A 17,787-nucleotide genomic window follows, 5' to 3' on the forward strand; every position below is an offset into this window, starting at 1 on the left:
CATGAATCAGTTAAATAAAATGTTATTTTCAAATAAACACGACCACACCTCCGCACAACCCTGCAGGAAGGTGCCGAATTGCTGGATTTTGTGTGAATGCAGAGCTTCATCCTGCCCACTGTGGTCTTTCTGCTCTGCGTGTGTAGCTCAGCCCTGCCCTCGATCAAGCAGACACACAGACTCTTTATACAACCATGACACAGAGACAGAGAGCAGAGCAGAGCAGAGCAGAGGAGAGAGACAGAGACAGCGATGTAACCTGGTCACAAAGGACAAACAATGAAAAGCCTAACAAAATTTATTTTGGAAGATCACGTTTACCGTTCTGTCCAACCACTGAAGGGCAAAATTATTCTCAATGTAAAGACATCCAGTCCTGAGAATAGCATCTTGGCCTAACACGGAGGGAGCTTCAGGAAATGTTAGTTTTCCGAAGTTGAAAAAAACAGAGACAAACTTATATTCATCGCACATTTGCAGGGATAAACACATACTGTACACACACTCAGGCACACACCCACACACAGACAATTTTATTGAACTGTTACGCAGTCCATCATACAGAATCAAGTTTGCATGAAAGGTATCATGATTAATGTGTGGTGTCCATCCAACACAGTTTCAGTCATTTCACTGTAATACATTAAAGTCACTCTGATGCTCTACTAGTGGATTAATGCCCTGTGTTTATGGTATACATGCTTTGCATACATCATAGAAAGCAGCAATGTATAATGTGAAAAGAAAGCGACATATATTAATATTTTTTTGATGGTAAAAATAAATGTTATGTGAGTAAAGCTATTTTTGTTACACTGGTTTTCTTTATGATGATCACAGACTAGAGGTGAGAGTTCAACTACAAATCAACTGATAACTACATTTCTTGATATAATGATACATGTGATCCACTGATGATCATGTGTCTGTTCTTTTGCACTGAAGTTGGTGTCCAGTGAGGTATTGTGTTACATCAGTCACCAAGAAAAGAACAGGGCATTTGTTGTACCTGATGATTATAGTGATTGTCATTCATTACATATCCCTGACAGTACACAAAAAAGAGAGAGAGCATCATTTTGACTTCCAGGTATTCTCATGTGGACTCCTCAGTAAACCACTTCAGCACATGGGCTTTATTCTCTGTCACCCATTTGATGTTGGCTATGGTCTTCTCTATAGCCTGCTCCAGGGCCAAGGTGCCTGAGCCAAAACCAACATCTCGATTGTCTTCTTTGAATTTCCTTAGCTGCATAAAGAAACAAAAACAAAGACACAAACATTTCTGCATTTCTTGTCTTTCTTTTCTAAACAGCCTCAGGAGAATTTCATGTGTATTTCATTATAGTTGTGGCTGTGTGGACCGCATACCTCCTGCAACTCAAACTCTGTAGAGAATCTCCTTGTGATATCACTGATGAGATTAGAGAAGGAAAATGATCCTTTTCCATACCTAAAACACAAAGAAAGATGCCGTTAAACACCAGATAAATGTCAATGTAAACAGGAAAATCTGCAAGTAAAGGCAAAGGTTACATCCAAGGAATACCAAGAAATCCTCAGTGTTCCTGACTTTTACGCTCAGTTAAGAGCTATTGTGGATGCTGTTTATTTAATCTTTCATCCCATTCTTACATCATTCCTCAAGAGTGCTGACTGTTTTTCCAACAAACCCTCATGTTAGGAGTTAAGCTGAGCTCTTACTGCTGGAAAATGAAGCTCCATCTTTCTCTGATGAAGTTCCAGGCCAGCGGCATCCCCACAACATTTCCGGCAATGTATTGGATGGTAGAGGTGGTGTCTTGCTTGCGGATCTTAGTTGGGTCCAGGGTGTACTCCAGATACCTGGCTCATGCAAAAGATTGTTCAATATTTTAAACACCTGGGCCATATTAAAAGGGTGATGTGTTTGTTACCTTTTTGTTGAAGCAATAATTTGACATTTTGGTAAATTTAAACTTTTTCGGTTTCTTGCCAAGAATTAGATGAAAAGATTGATACTGCTCTTCATTAAATATAATGCTACAGCCAGCACTGGGTTAGCTTAGCTTTGCACAAAGAAACAGGGGGAAACAGCTAGTCTAACCTCTAAATCTCTAAAACCACTAATTGACACCTTATATCTCATTTGTTCAATTCATAAAAAATGTAAGTAAACAATCGGTTGTGGTTTTACCCTGAGGTTGCCAAGCAACCAGCAGAGACTTCAGGAAGTAACTGTTCCGGGCCAAGAAATAGTGAGAGAAATAGTTGAATAGGCAAAGCACAATCTGTCATTTGTACACTTGTTTTTTACAGATCAAATAAACAAGACATAACATGTTAATTAGTGAGTTTTAGTGGTCTTGGAAGATGATTTTTTTACCTTTGAACAGAGAGTAGCTGTTTCACCATTTCTAGTCTTTATGCTAAGCTAAGCTAACCAGCTGCTGGCCGTATCCTTATAGTTAACAGACAAATATGAGAGTGAAAGGTATCAACCTTCTCATCTAACTCACAGCAAGAAAGTATTTCTGTCGCACCATTGCTTTAAGTCATTGAGCTAAGGTGTGCTCAGACAGAATGCAAAGCTAATTTTAGACACGGCACAATTGCATGCAAAGTCAACAGACAGATGCAAGAAGGTGTGATTCAGGCAAAAATTCATCCATGCCAGTGAGTTCTGTCGCACAAACACACACAGTGGGTGTGTTGCTAGCCATAGCCACAGCTAACATCTCTACAGTCATATCACTAAAAGTTCTGCACAAACAGTCCAGCAGTTAACCTAATGTTACATTTTAGTATGTTACAGATAGAATTTCAATGGTTTTATATGTCATTATACTGTAATTTTTACTTGTGTCCACAGAGGATGCTGTTCAGAAATGTTATAGTCTCACTTTAAATCATTCTACAGGAAAACACCAGGTTATCTGTCATGGCTATCTTGTTTTGAACAAATGTTCAAATGAATGTTCGACTATCCAATGTATCAAGTGATTTTCATTCTTATTAATTGACCCAGTTAGTGTCTTCTTTGAAAATTACAGGAAACAACTGAAAATAGTGGCCTGCAGAATAGAAAATAAAAAACTCTCCACGTATTTGTACCTGTCATACACTGGTAGAGTTAATAGAAGTGTCTTATTCACAAAACACTGTAAATATTCTCACAGATCAGGATGCTGCACGTACCTGTTCAAAAGCCAAGGTGCTTTGGCACAGGCCAATGCTGACCTGAGCTTGGTAGCTTCAGATGCTAGAGTGGCGTTCTTGAACATTCTCCAGGCAAAGTCCCACTCCTCCACGCCACCAAAGGCTATGGCCATGCAGTAAACCGTGCTTTTCAAGTTGGGATGGATCCTGGTCAATATCAAGATAAACAGTGTAGATTGGATAATGAATACCACACTAATCTCACAGAGCCAAGAGGGGTCCATGGTACTAATTAAGGTGGCAATTATTAGTGATGGGGCTGTAAGATATTTTGACTACCTACTAGCAGATTTCATTGTCTATAATTATAGGGTCACTTCAGTATTTTTTCATGTATTGTAACAGGGACTTCTGAAACTTTTCTTGATTATTGGTTGCTTATTGGCGAACAAGGAAGTGAAAATTCTGCCGTTTATGTTATGTGCAATCATTTAGTTATATACTGTGAATATGTGAATGCAAACACACACAACCGCTCATGCTCACTCCTTACACACACAGTCAGTGTGTACAGTATGTTGCCAGATAGCTACAGCTAACGTCTGTACAGTTGTTTCACTGACTGTTTGGGACAGATATTTAAATCTCAAATTTTAAAACATAAAAGAACTGACTTAAAGTTCTTCGTACTCACGGGTTTTCATGTGGGTTTTCCATCCACTGTTTGAACCAGCTTTTTGTCAGCTCCCTGCAACCCACCACACCCATACTGCAGGCTGTTCCAATAGCATTAATCTGATTATACCTGAGAGGGAACGTGATAAAGGATATTAGGAAAAAACTAATGAGACTTGTAGAAAGGGTAACAGTCCAAATGAATTACATTATTGCACTGAATTAAATTATGTCAACAAATAGTAAATCGTGTGCTTTTTTCTGGGAAAAGATTTCTTACTGGTCGGTGTGTCCTGTAGGTACTCTAGTCCAGTTAAGTGTAATTGTCTTGAAGTGGTCAAAAAGTGGTTGGATTTGTTTCTTGAGGTATGCCTAAAATTTTTAAAAAATTGCATATATAGTGTATAATAATAGTTTTTATGTCCAGTCATTGTACTCTTTCCTTTTATGTATTTCAATTGGCATCAGAATGACTATCAATATTAGTTTTCATATTAGTAGTAAAGCAATACTAACCTGGAAAGCTCCATAGACCTCAGAGCGGTCAAACATGAGGATGTAGTAGTTGAGGTTTCTCAGTGCTGACTCCCAGGGGATGTAGTCTCTCTCCTTGGACAAGTATTTGGTAGTTTTCAAGGCTAGTGTTGTATTGATTATTTTAGCTCTACACATGGCAAAAAAATAAATAAAAAAATCTTTTACATTCTTTGTCGATACACAATGTCTGAGGTGTTGAATACTTTAAATACTTATTTTTCATTACCTTGCTAGGTTGAACGCATCATCTATGATCTGTGCTCTGTTGATGATTGATAAACTCTGTAGGCAATGACACACATACATCTACATTTACAAATTATATCACAGACAACCAAACTGATGCAGTGAAGCAAACAGACCAGCTGAAAAAAGCCATAATAACTTCATTTTATAGTCATTTTAATTTTTCATTACACTGCCCTGGGGTCTGTAGTTTCAGAAACCATTATCAAAATGTAGAATCAAAAATGAAATTTTCCAAAACCACCAGATTAATCATAATTTATAAAAACTCTGAAACCATGCATGTGTAGAACAGGAAAGAGGACAGCAACTGAATATTCTGAATCTATCTAAAAGTGGACAAATAAACTGCATAGAATGAAGAATGTCAGACAGGTGAAAAGACATGCGACTCACTTCATGGTTGGTGTTGAGCAGGGAGAGGAGACGATTCCAATTTTCAGCATCATAGTTCACCCTGAAATATCCAGATACATTGGTGTTCGCCAACACCCAATCCTCTCCTGACGCTTTCATCTGATTGTTGGTGTCTAGTAAAAAATATGAAAGGAATTCAAGGCTGCAAAATATTCAGTGGACACCATGTCTTTGCTTCTCTAATATGTAGGTCTTATATAGAAGAACTATGACTGCACCTGTCTTATGAAGGAGCCAGTACTGTTGCTGCTCCACACCTGTCTTCATCCATTTAATCGGGACAAACCATGTGTAACTGGACAGACAAACAAAAAGAGATGATGAGTGACGACACAGAATAGTGGCGGTTTTTAACAACCATACATCAAGAGCTAAGATATCAGTCAGCAGTGATTGTTTTATCAAAGCAGACATTAATCCAAATGGAGGATATCTCATGTTGGGATGAAATTCTGCATTTATCGTCTACATGGAACTTACAGGATAAGGTAAAACTGATTCCTACTTGAACTGAGAGGGCCTGTCCACCACTGAGTCTGGATCCAACAGGAAGTGTTTCTGGGTGATACTTCCTGTCCGAGTGTTAATAGTGACCACTGGGAAGCCCATCTGAAGGGTCCAGCGGTGCATGATGTCATGGACGGTGTGTGGAATATGCATGCCTGGTGTGTTTTCAACTGCCTGACAACAAACAGAGGGCAGCAGGAATTGAAGAAACACACACCCATGCAAAACACAGCTGTGAGTGTGATGTTTTTTTACTAAACCAACCTGTTGGAGATGGTCCCACAAGTCTGTATATACTGTGTTCTTGAACGCGAACGTATTCAGGTAAGACTGAGGAAAGAAAGATGGGATAAACAGCAGGACAACTGTCAATAACTGTCAACAGATTGTCATCCGTAATCAAAATGATAAAGCTGTATTAGGCAACATGTAGTAAAAAAGTCTATCAGAATCTCAACTGACAAACTATTGCACACAGAAAGCCACATATCATACATTTAAATAACAATCTTTTGTTGTGCTCACACACACTCATCATGTCTTGATGAATTTAGTTCGTTTTGTCACAGACTCTGTCACACATGGGAGTCGTGATTCAGTGATGAGGTCTTATAATAGAGTTAATACTCACACTGAGTCCTTTGGCAAAAACAGGCTCACTGAGAAATTCTGACAGCATCCTGAGCACCGCTGCTCCCTGAAAACAAACACATTAACCACATGAATTTGGTTGGTTTCAACTTCTCGTAACAGCAAAGACTCTTACATTCATTCCAAGGAAAATATTAAAACAAGATGTTTCCCTCATGGGCTATTGTGGCACAGATAGAAATTTCAAGATCCAGGAATGGATCGATGGAAAAAAATAGCCTTACTACATATTTTTGGATAAATGTATTATTTTTTACTATGGTTGTTTGATAAAGGCATTTTTCCTGGGTAACATTTTGTAGGTCAATGGTTTTATATATCATTTTATATAAATTATCAGGTAAAACTGCCTTAATATGGAAAGTAAAACTTTAACTTTCCTAAGGCATCACCTCATTTTTGAGTATCTTAAAGGCTCGTCACTCCTAAATGTAAAATTAATAGCAAAGAGTTCTGTTGTGCAAAGCTGTAAATATTGTATGTCTGCAAAGGTCCTGTATCAGGTACTGTGTAAAACTGTGTCAGAGGAGCAGACCTTGCTGTAGGAGATGGTGTTGAACATCTCACTGATCTGAGCAGGATCATTGACCTCCTCTTCTCGGCGGGACAGTGGGTGGGAGGATGCCAAGGCATCCACAGCGAAGACTTTGTGGATGTCATATAGAATAATCAGGTCTTTCTGCAGCCAAGCAGAGAGATGAGTTAGAACAGGTTTAAACTTATCTGTGAGGGGCTGATGATCAATACATCACTAAACTGTATGTCTATGTATCTCTTGCTTACTCATTTACTTTAACCATACTTTGTTCCCTACCAAAGATACTCCAAACCCAACTTGCTAAATACAACAGTGAGGTCATCATAAAGCTTGAAACATAACAGTACATTTCTTGTGAGGGGTGTCAAGGCTCACTGTCTTTGAAGGTACAAACTCTTACAATGTTCCAGGTGGGCTCAGCATGGTCAGCTCCCAGGTACTCCACGTATGATGCAAAGCCCTCGTTCAGCCACAGATCATTCCACCATTGCAAAGTCACCAAGTTTCCAAACCACTAAAAAAACATGACACATACGAAAATAGTTCCGCTACTGTACCCACTAAAGTCCTGTGTGATTACAGCACATTCTCAGAGAATTAATGTTTCCGTGAACACCGCTGGTGTCTGACAGTAAACTGAGTAATCTGCTTTTGCAAAGGGAGGTTAAGTACTGTGGCCAAATGTATTCTTACAACATCATTGTGTTCTTCACCAGAGAGGAGGAAGACTTTGTTGAGATTTTATTTGAATAAGCTTAATTTTGTTAAAAGCAACTAAAACTTACTAGTCGATGGTTTGCACCAATGTCCTACTTATATAACCCTCTATTATAACATTCTATCCTTTTTTTTGTTTTCATTACTGAAACTGGGTCTGATGTGAACACAGCAATGTGGCAGAAATATTGTGACCTACCATGTGTGCCAGTTCATGGGAGATGACAGTTGTAACTCTCTCTTTGTTTCCAGTGGAGGATATAATGGGGTCAAAGAGCAGGGCCGTCTCCCTGTATGTGATCAGACCCCAGTTCTCCATTGCCCCAGCATTGAAGTCAGGCAGAGCTATCTGATCTGGAGAAGACAAAAACATCAGAAATTCAAAGACAACCTAGGTGTCTTCTAAATGGACCATCAAAGCCATGATAATATACACTTAACCTCAATCCAACAAGTCCTTCAAATAAAATGACCAAATATGCTTTTTGACAGTGTGCACTCCAGAATGAAGCATAGGAGCGTTTTCTAATTTGGTGCCCTTATCAGCAGTAATTGGCAAGACAACATAATTTGTCTCGTGCTTTTCAAAACAGTTACAAATCATTGTTAAAAAAACATGATGACGTTTTATGATGTGACAACACTATGGTTAATATCTGGTTTAGGCACAAAAACCACTTGGTTAGGTTTAGGGAAAGATCATGGTTTGGGTTAAGATTATCACCTTGTTAAGGTTAGAGAAACATGTGTTGAGAGTTGAAGTTACTTTCTTAAAGTTAGGCAACCTTCATGAGAAGGTTTTGAGACCTTTTGAGACAATGGTGCATCCAGGGAGTATCATATGACTATATGTTGTGTTGCTTTGTCTGTTTTTTTACTATTTGAGTCAATACTGGTTCTTGTAATGTTGATCTAAAGAAAAGACGCTTCTGAGCACAGGAAAAATGCTCAATAGCAAATGTCCAATGCTTGCACATAATGAATAAAATCTCTTTCCAATTGCAAAGACCATGTGTGCTGACTGAAATAAATGAAATGGGATTAATGTTTCTGTCCTCAGAGGAAAATGATTGCCTCAGCACATTGATGCTGAGTTGACCTACCTGACTTGGAAAGTGGATATGTTGCGTTGTAATAGTGCTCATAAAACCGAAGGATCGGCCCTGTAACACTGAGAGCATAGTCACCCTGACTGTCTTCTATGGCTTTTCTTCGAGCCCAGATTCGGATCTGCAAAGAATAGAAGGGCTTGTAGTCCACGATAACTTTAAAAACCTGTATCTCTCTCTCTCTCTCTCTAGATGGAGCAACCTGTTTGGACTGCTGGTGATCAAGGAATAAATTGTAAGCTGACCTCAATGGTAATGGAAATCAATGTAAATATAGGGAAGAAAAGTTCTTACCCACAAATTGTTGTGTTCGTTCGTCTGAATGTTAACAAAGTCAGTGACAATAAATGCCAGCACATATGTGGACATTCTCTTTGTGGGCTCAAATGTGGTTTTTCTGACAGCCACGCCATCGATGACAGTGTCTGCGGTGTCTGTACAGGGAGAGGAAGAGTTAGACCTTGACACTCTGTTAGCATTAACAGTATCTAGTTGCTGATTTTCTCATAACCTATTGCCCAAGTCATTAATTATTTATAACAAAACTGTCTCGCACACAACAGAGACATCTGATAATATAAAACATATGGTCTATCTCCACATCTTCATCACGTTGTCTACTTTGAAAGTAACTTTTATGACAGTCTGTTTAATATCTTGCAAAATGCCTCTTATATAATCTGTTTTCTCCAGTTTCCACTAAGATGTAAGACACATTTTAAAGGACTAAATTTATTTTTTTGTTTGTTTTGTTTCGAAAACGAACCAATTTCCATGCCATTGGACAGAGCCACGGTGTCTCGATTGTGGATGATGACGATGCTGAAGATGGCTTTCATGGCTGGCTCGTCAAAGCAAGGGAAGGTTTTCCTGGCGTACGTTGCTTGCATCTGCGAGGTAGCAACAACTCTGCAAAATGTTCAAATTAAACATTAACACATAATAAACATCAACCAAAGGAGATAATCCAAAGTCCCGACGACAGCAACATTTGAGCCATGAAATTAACTGTAGAATGATGGTCCATCATTAATGTACACTATGTCATTGCTTACTTCTTCACACCATTGTCAATGTATTCACTCCTGTAGAAGCCTTCCAGGTCGTCTGCCAGCTCCCCCCGAAATTCAGTGTAAAGTTTATAAAGTGTTCCCACAGTTAGTTTGCTTCGTAACTGAAGAACCAGATACTCTGTCTTCACCACAAGCCAAGACTTTTGTATAACAGGTACAGTGACGTCGTCCAGTCTACTCAGCTTAGCATGGTGCCCATTGAAGATGGTGAGGTTCAGCTTGTTGGAGTGGATGAGGATGAGGTCTGTTTCCTTCATGCATCTGAACACCACTACTGAATGTCCAGTGAAGATGTACATGTCATCTGCATTGAGCTCCAACCGAGGCCACAGGGTCACATTGTAGTGGAGAGGAACGAGGGTGTCTGGAAGTCTGTAGTGATCCCAAGGCTCCTTTGAGATGAAGGGGGTAGTGGCGGGTGAAGGCATGCTGGTGCTGTCTGTTGATCCATGTCCTGGATTGCCTTGATTCTTAGCTCTTTCCTTGTTGTAGGCAATGGACAGAGCTATAATCGTAGCCAGAGCGCTGGCCGCAAGTACAAGCAGCCCAAGTCCCACATTTTTACTGACATAGTAGACTTTCCCCATCCCTGAATCAGGAGGTCAGAGCAGGACTCTGAGGGGACTCAGTCTGTGTTTGTCCAGTGCACCAAGTCTCGTCTCTCCTTAGTTAAAGGTTGCGCTATTAACATGGCAAAAAGACATGTTCATAATACCTAGAGAAAAATGGGAAGATGGAAAGACCTGGGTCATTTTGTCCGCAACTCAGCAGCTCTCAGATTCATGAATGTCAAGTAATGGTGCAGAATCTTTGGTGTTCAAAACTGGCATTGTAGTATCATTGTTACTGTACATGTGCTACATGTACAGAAGTATTTCACCACAATAAATCATTATATTTCAGCCATTCATGTTCATTAATTATAAATACAACTGCCAGAAATTCTACTAAATTTTTTCAAAACAACCTTGCTTCATTTTTGTATTCGCTATGGCATTCTAGAGAAGTGCATCAACATCATGAAGAACTCATCAGCACGTATTGCAAAGTCCCCCATGCAGAGAGGCTGAGGGAAAAGTTCTCAGGGGTGACTGCAAGGTTCCTGCTGGCTGCAAGTACAAGCAGCCCAAGTCCCACATTTTTACTGACATAGTAGACTTTCCCCATGCCTGAATCAGGAGGTCAGAGCAGGACTCTGAGGGGACTCAGTCTGTGTTTGTCTAGTACACCAAGTCTTGTCTCTCCTAAGTTAAAGGTTGAGCTATTAACATGGCCAAAAGACATGTTCATAATACCTAGAGAAAAATGGGAGGATGGAAAGACCTGGGTCATTTTGTCCGTAACTCAGCAGCTCTCAGATTCATGAATGTCAAGTAATGGTGCAGAATCTTTGGTGCTCAAAACTGGCATTGTAGTATCATTGTTACTGTACATGTGCTACATGTACAGCAGTATTTAACCACAATAAATCATTACATTTCAGCCATTCATGGTCATTAATTATAAATACAACTGCCAGAAATTCTACTAATTTTTTTCAAAACTACCTTACTTCATTTTTGTATTCGCTATGGCATTCTAGAGAAGTGCATCAACATCATGAAGAACTCATCAACACGTATTGCAAAGTCCCCCATGCAGAGAGGCTGAGGGAAAAGTTCTTAGGGGTGACTGCAAGGTTCCTGCTGGACTGGATTATGAAAAAGACAACTAAGGACAGAAGGAATAGTTATTCAGCGGACCACAAGACCCATGAGTGTATTGAATTGAACAAGGGTGTTTTGCTAACAAATTAACTTTTTTTTCTGTAAGAGGGATATTATGATGTTTCTCCTTTTAAAAAAATACATGCTTTAAAAGAATAGTTTGACATTTTGAGGAATATGCTTATTTGTTTTTTTTGCCAAAAGTGTGATGAGAAGATGGGTAATGTTACCACCTCCATGTCTCTTCAGTAAATATGTAGCTACAGATGGCTTATTTTAGCACAAAGACTGGAAGTGGGGGGATACATCGAGTTTGGCTAACTATCCTCCGTAAAGCTCACCAATTAACACATAATATGCCATAAAAAACCCAAAGTGGTAAAACAACAATGTCAGAATCTGTTTTGTTGGCCAAGATAGAAGAATAATAGATAAAATAGAAAGAATAATAGAAGAATAAAATTAGAACAAAAGTAAGGTAATAATAGATAATGAAATAAACAAAAAAATATTAAAATTAAATTTAAAATTTTAAATCTACCGACAGAATGGAATAATAATAGTTTTGATAAGGTATATAAAACTTGAAATGAATTATTGACTCTACAAAGGAAATATGGACTGTGCCATGGACAAATAAATGAAGTGTGTGAAATATGTGAAGGTGACAAAAGCAAAAATTAAATGTGCCATGTGCAATAAATAATTGCACGTCACATTTAATTTTCTGCACTTGTCCATAGCAAAACATGTAGTTTCACCAGAGATGAAATACATGTGCATTATGTGCCGGACCATTTCTTGAAGTGTCCAGGTAACCTCTCACTAATGACTCCAGTTTAATAGGTGCTGGGAGGATGATATTTTTACCTTTGGATAAAGCCAGGCTAGTTGCTTCCCTCACTTTCCAGTTTTTGTGCTAAGCTAAGCTAAGGCTGCTGGCTGTAGCCTTTTATTTAATTGACAGATATATCTTTGAAGAATTAACAGTAAACTTCTGTTAGTTACTGAATTCGAACAGCTACTGTATCATATTGTGTTGGGTAGGACACTGGAGATGTGCTCTCACTCCATTTGGAAGAGGCAAATTCCTCTCATTAAAATAGTTGATTTCTTTCTTAGTAAAGAACAGGACAGATTATGTATTTTCTGAAATGTACTTATAATATATTGAGGGATCTTAGATGGATCTAGAATATTAAGTCAAAAGCTTAACCCTCCCGTCCCTATTATTGTTTTTTTTTTTCCTTTTCTCATGCTTGGGGTTATTATTGTTGGTATTATAGATTTCTTCTGTTTAATATTGGTCTGTCTTTCTTGTCTGTGTTTTGTAGTTTGTATTTCCCGTTGCATTTTGTCATTACTTCTACTCTTCTCTGCGTGTCCTTATTTTTAATAAAACACTAATCAGGAGGGTGAAGAACAGAAAGTCATGACTTTTACAACTGAGCACGTGTAGGAGGCAACAGAACGTGATGACTCGGTTTTGCACAGGCAGGAAGAACAATATGATCAGAACAAAGATGACTACAGCATTATAAAAAAGACTAGTTAATTGAGTCTCTGGTTAATTATTGATAAGCAACATTTACAGCTGATATCTTGACACTTAGCAGTCTGACAGATTTATATTACAAGATCACACACTAGACCATAAATGCTAATCATTATGTAAGGAAGATTGTAATGGAAGGTGATTAAAATGATTTTGATTTATCTAATGATGGATCATCTGTAGAACCTGCATTTAGTTTGTATCCAGAAGGCCACATTGATATGTGAATGGCGGATTAAAACTCTATTTTCACCTCCCTATTAATAAAAAGTCAGAGGTAAAATAAAATGTAGTTATGGTATCTTGGTGCAGCCCTGGTAATATCCAGTGGTGCACTGCATACTGATATACATGATAGGAGAGAAAACAAACTCAAAGTAAAAGGCACTGGATGACATACTCTCACTCTTGTAGTACAAAATCCTGGTTTAGAGTAAAACATCTGTCCTTTCTGACCTGATAGCATGTGCAGATGTTTCCTCTGCTACATCATCATTTGATCATGATATTGTACCTATGGGAGTATGAGAAACACCCAGTTATCTAAGTAACAGTTTTTACACTGAAAGTATCTATTAAATATTTTCTACTACTTTCCCATAGGGCATATTTTACAAGGGATTTGTAAGTTGAAACTTATATTGATTTTAGTGTTGGAAGAACTATTAATGTTGAGCGAAAAAGTTGATTATTGACCTTGCACCTTGACCAAAGTTCACTTAATTATGACAACAGAGTCATCTCCATGACAAAACGAGCAAACTTTATCTGCTGATGAAGACTGTGAGCTACAGTTGAAAGTCCGCAACTCACAATCCTATTAATGATTTTTAACATTTATAATCGCAGACCTGACACCTGAAAGCTGTGACTTTTTTTTTATGACTAATTTTCTAATCAGCTATTACATCTGTAGTCGTGAATGCTGGCAAGTAATTAAAAAAGGAAAATGGTTTTGGGATTTTCTAATGAAAGCTTGAGTCAGGAGTTGTAATTCTTAATTAGGCTAATAAATTTTGGTCAGATGGTCCTGGTACCTTCTGGAATAACTTTGTGATGATATGAACAGCTTCCTAAAAAGACAACATATATGAGGCTGGAGGAGAATATAAACCAGCTAAATAGATTTTTCACAACCTGGCAACCCAAAAGTTGTCCTTATTAATGGCTTATGGATGTATAAAGTATTACTAAATGATTTATTAACACTAATAAAGCCATTAGTTTTATTCCTTATAATTCCTTTTTAGAAAGAGGTACTTTTTTCACTATTGGTGAGCAGCACAAAGTGAGTTTAAACATAATTAACACTTGTGGTTTGTGCACCTTGGCTCTACTTCCTCATTGTTTGGGGACTCACAAACCACACTGCTAATTGCAAAGTCAATCTTTTTTTCTTTAAATATGATTTTTCTTCTGACTTTATTAAAAGCCAATATGTAGAAAGGTATTGAAGTCATAACCCCTCCCTTTGCTACAAATCGAGCTTGCACTTTTGATGATGCTGACAAAATACAGAAATTACCATAAAGCATTGTTATAGAACCAAATAAAGAAATATTTCATGCAGTATAGGGGATATGAGCTATATCTGAGCAAATATTTCTTTTGTTTGCAAAAAGAGTCATTCACAGCTAAAGAAATCGAGAGCAACATATCCTACCAGTGACATTATTTTGGGTTTACTCCATTGACTTGAAAAACTTCAATCAGAGAAATTCCAGTAAAACAAGTTGAGATTTGGGAGGGTAGTGCTGTATAAAAAGTACTGTTGACACATGATTGCATCATATGGAGAATATGAAAATCCATTATCTTCAAACATGTTTTTACTGCTGGGGTCACCCAGACACTGAAGTAATGTGTCACTTTCTGTTGTGGACTTCTGAAAAATATCATCAGTCCAAATTCATTTTTAAAAGCAATTATCATAAAATTGGGAAAAATCATGAAGTATCAAGATGATAAAACAACACATAGTAGCTGTTAAATAAAAAAAGATCCCATATCTGAGTGACATCAAATGGGACATTAAGGTTACTGATGGTCAATCTGCAACCCATTATACATTGTAATAGTAATTTATAACAATTATGATAGTGAGAGGCTAAAGCTAAAGATAAGGTCTCCTTTGTTACAGAAACCTAAACAAGCTTACTTCAGCTGACAGCTGGTGCTCAGTCCGCCTACATAAGCTACACCCAGTCTACAACAGCTTGTCAGGAATCCGCTGTTAGATTTTATTTATATTATTAATTGACTCCATTGTATTTTCATGATGGTAGCATTCATTGTGATAAAAGTACAAAGTTTTAAATGCAGAAGTAAGATTATGAATCTGTACATTTGAATTCCTACTAGTTCTAACTGGTATTGTTATTGCAGCCTATTTCTTCCTGTAAACCAGGCAGCAGGAGATGAGACAATCAAACAGCAAACTCAGGCAACCTGTTTAAAAGATCAAGTGAGGTGCAGCAGTTTTATGACCTGCTTAATATCGAGCTTATCTGTCATTTTATTATGAAGAAAAGACAAGTAGGCTGAAAAGATATTTGAGTCTTCCAGGCATTAAAAAAAAATCAACAGTGACTGCCATGTGAACCCAACACCAGGTAAAGAACATCTGGAAATGATTAAACTCTCTGCAGACCGAGACCAAACAAATGTAGACATTCTAGGATCTGTCTTTAATATGAAACATGCCCTCAATCATCAGTCTGCTCCTGCCACACAAGGCCTGAAAAATGTCTGTATTCTTGAAGCCATAATGTTCTTGTGAGAACTTAAATGAGAACTGTTTCTCACATACTCCCCAAACATTACTGCTAATATGTTCACATTGAATTTTCAAGTTTTTATGAGTCTTTTATTTATTTTAATTAATGGAAAAGCATCCTTTTCTGCATCCAGTTAAGATAAACGCTAATGCTGAGTAAGTAAGCAATAGAAGTCAAACAAATCACTAGCACTTTCCCAGTGCCAGCTGAGTGGCAATGTTTATCTTGGGGGGCCAAAGCATATTTTCATGGAGTAAAAATTACAACAAAAGAGCCATGTGACCACCTCTGTTTCATACTGTGATTTTAATAGACTCTCCTCGTCAGTCCCCTGCAAGTACTGCGCGTTCTTGCTGGTCAAAACCAGTGCAAGAACTCCTATTTGTAATCAAATGCTCTGTACAATGCGCACGGTGCACATACATAAACATACAAACTGTGCGACACTTGTGAGTATAGGAGCAGTAGTCTGTCCTTTGCACGTGGCTGTACTATTGGTAACATCTGGGAATGTCTAAAACTGGCCATTTGCCTTCTATGCAAGTCTTACATTGGCCAGTATAGAAAAAACACATCATCAGTGCAACACATGGTCTTTTTTTTCTCCACATCATCTATCTCTTCTCTCACACTTTATCTTTTGCTATTTCAACCAGATTTCCTGTTGGGAATCAATAAAGTTAATCTTATCTCATGTGTGAAGGTAAAATACTGTTAATCACCTGTACACACATTTTTGCATTATCATTCTACCTGCACTATCAATCCTGTGTGTTCTAAGAGCCACACTGTGCAGATAAGCTTTCACCAGCTGTAGGAGTTGCAGAGTTTACATCCAGTACAGCCCCCCCACTGGATGTAGTCAGACAACCAGTGAAGCCAAAGCATAACAACATAACAAATTATTTCCTAGTAACGGCAACAAGTGTTTTACAACTGTATTACGCAAGTGCTATTAAGTATTTGAATACTAATGAAAGAGTAGTTTGTAGTTTTGTTTTATGTAGATTTTTGTGGACACATTCTGTCTATACTGCATTCATGCACCAGTTCTGGACAGTCAGGTATAAATCTTTTTTTTTTTTAAATCTTCAAGCAATGTACAGCTGAATCAGGTGCTTCTCAGATCAGGCAACAGCGAACTTGAGAGAGAAAAGACTGGAGCACACTGATGGATTTGCAGCCTTTAATAGTGCAAACAGACAGTCAGACTGTGGAAACATTTGCACTATTAAAGGCTGCAAATCCATCAGTGTGCTCCAGTCTTTTCTCTCTCTGAGGTGTAAATCTTTTTGGTTTGTTGCAGACTAATTCTGAGAAACCTTTTCAGCATAAAAGAAGCTGAAAAACATTGTACCAGACGCCAAAAGCAATAAAACTTACAGTACAGGCAATCGTAGAACGATTTCAGTGGAGAAAAACACAACCTGCAACAAAAAGAGCGACTTGGCATGCAGTATGTTGTGTAAATTAAATTGCCAAACATGGGAAAGCAGTACATACCAAACCCTGTGTAGCTGGATGTCCACTGCAAGCTCTGCTTTAAGTCAGCATGAGACACAGCAATTGAGCTAAAATGATCCTGGCTGATGTGAAACACTCGCGGTCTGTATCTCCGAGTGTGGAGATGGGAGGGTGGTGAGAGCTACCGCAGGTTTTCCTAGGGGTATAGGGAGGGAACAACCCCCTAAATTAACAAAAAAAAAAATCCCTAAATTTGCGTGAAGGGGGGCTGAAAGAATGTGCCTGTGTCAACAATGCTGCTAACTTATTGTTGGGCAGAAAAAATTCAAATCCTTTCTGGTACAGAGTGTTCTGACTGTTCTAATGCGAGCTTCACATGATGTGGTTTTGAACGCAGCCTGGTGACTGTTTACCTGCTGACACTTGAAAAAACTCCAGATTATATCACTGGCAAGGAATGTCTTTGACACAGAGAAACAACTCCTTACTGAGAGGCTTAACTGGATTTCATGGTTTCACTATACCAACAGAGTATGGCTTTAATGAATCTGATTCTATCTGACCACTAAACACAGCCCATGAGACTCAAACACACTTTATACGACCCTTAAAGATCCAAAAAAGGTCAGTTAGTCTGTCGCGTCTCTACACAGATGTTGGCAAGAACCTTTCACAGC

At 38.3% G+C, this 17,787-nt stretch overlaps 1 protein-coding gene across 1 annotated transcript; it reads right to left on the minus strand.

Moving 5' to 3' along the window:
* Window positions 1-280: 280 nt before the first annotated feature.
* On the minus strand, window positions 281-17,775 carry LOC122995991 (aminopeptidase N-like). Its single transcript, XM_044371530.1, has 21 exons — window positions 17,150-17,775; window positions 9,591-10,323; window positions 9,302-9,444; window positions 8,830-8,969; window positions 8,530-8,656; window positions 7,626-7,780; window positions 7,110-7,223; window positions 6,707-6,850; window positions 6,152-6,217; window positions 5,785-5,850; window positions 5,519-5,694; window positions 5,232-5,308; window positions 4,993-5,126; window positions 4,577-4,632; window positions 4,330-4,477; window positions 4,094-4,185; window positions 3,833-3,943; window positions 3,178-3,345; window positions 1,705-1,845; window positions 1,372-1,453; window positions 281-1,249 (listed from the first exon to the last, which is right to left on the minus strand). The coding sequence occupies exons 2-21, from the start codon at window positions 10,193-10,195 to the stop codon at window positions 1,097-1,099; spliced, it is 2,898 nt and encodes a 965-aa protein (XP_044227465.1). The 5' UTR covers window positions 10,196-10,323; window positions 17,150-17,775; the 3' UTR covers window positions 281-1,096.
* Between the last annotated feature and the right edge of the window lie 12 nt (window positions 17,776-17,787).

Source organism: Thunnus albacares, chromosome 1, assembly GCF_914725855.1.
Source record: "Thunnus albacares chromosome 1, fThuAlb1.1, whole genome shotgun sequence".
Taxonomy (NCBI): domain Eukaryota; kingdom Metazoa; phylum Chordata; class Actinopteri; order Scombriformes; family Scombridae; genus Thunnus; species Thunnus albacares.

What these genes read in the sequence shown, in the direction of transcription:
- LOC122995991 (XM_044371530.1), bottom strand. Translation starts at nt 10,195, where the DNA reads ATGGGGAAAGTCTACTATGTCAGTAAAAATGTGGGACTTGGGCTGCTT. An exon ending in ATTGACAATGGTGTGAAGAA is followed by an intron (nt 9,445 to 9,590) that starts GTAAGCAATGAC and finishes AACATTTTGCAG; the next exon opens with AGTTGTTGCTACCTCGCAGA. An exon ending in ACACCATCTCCTACAGCAAG is followed by an intron (nt 6,218 to 6,706) that starts GTCTGCTCCTCT and finishes GTTTGTTTTCAG; the next exon opens with GGAGCAGCGGTGCTCAGGAT.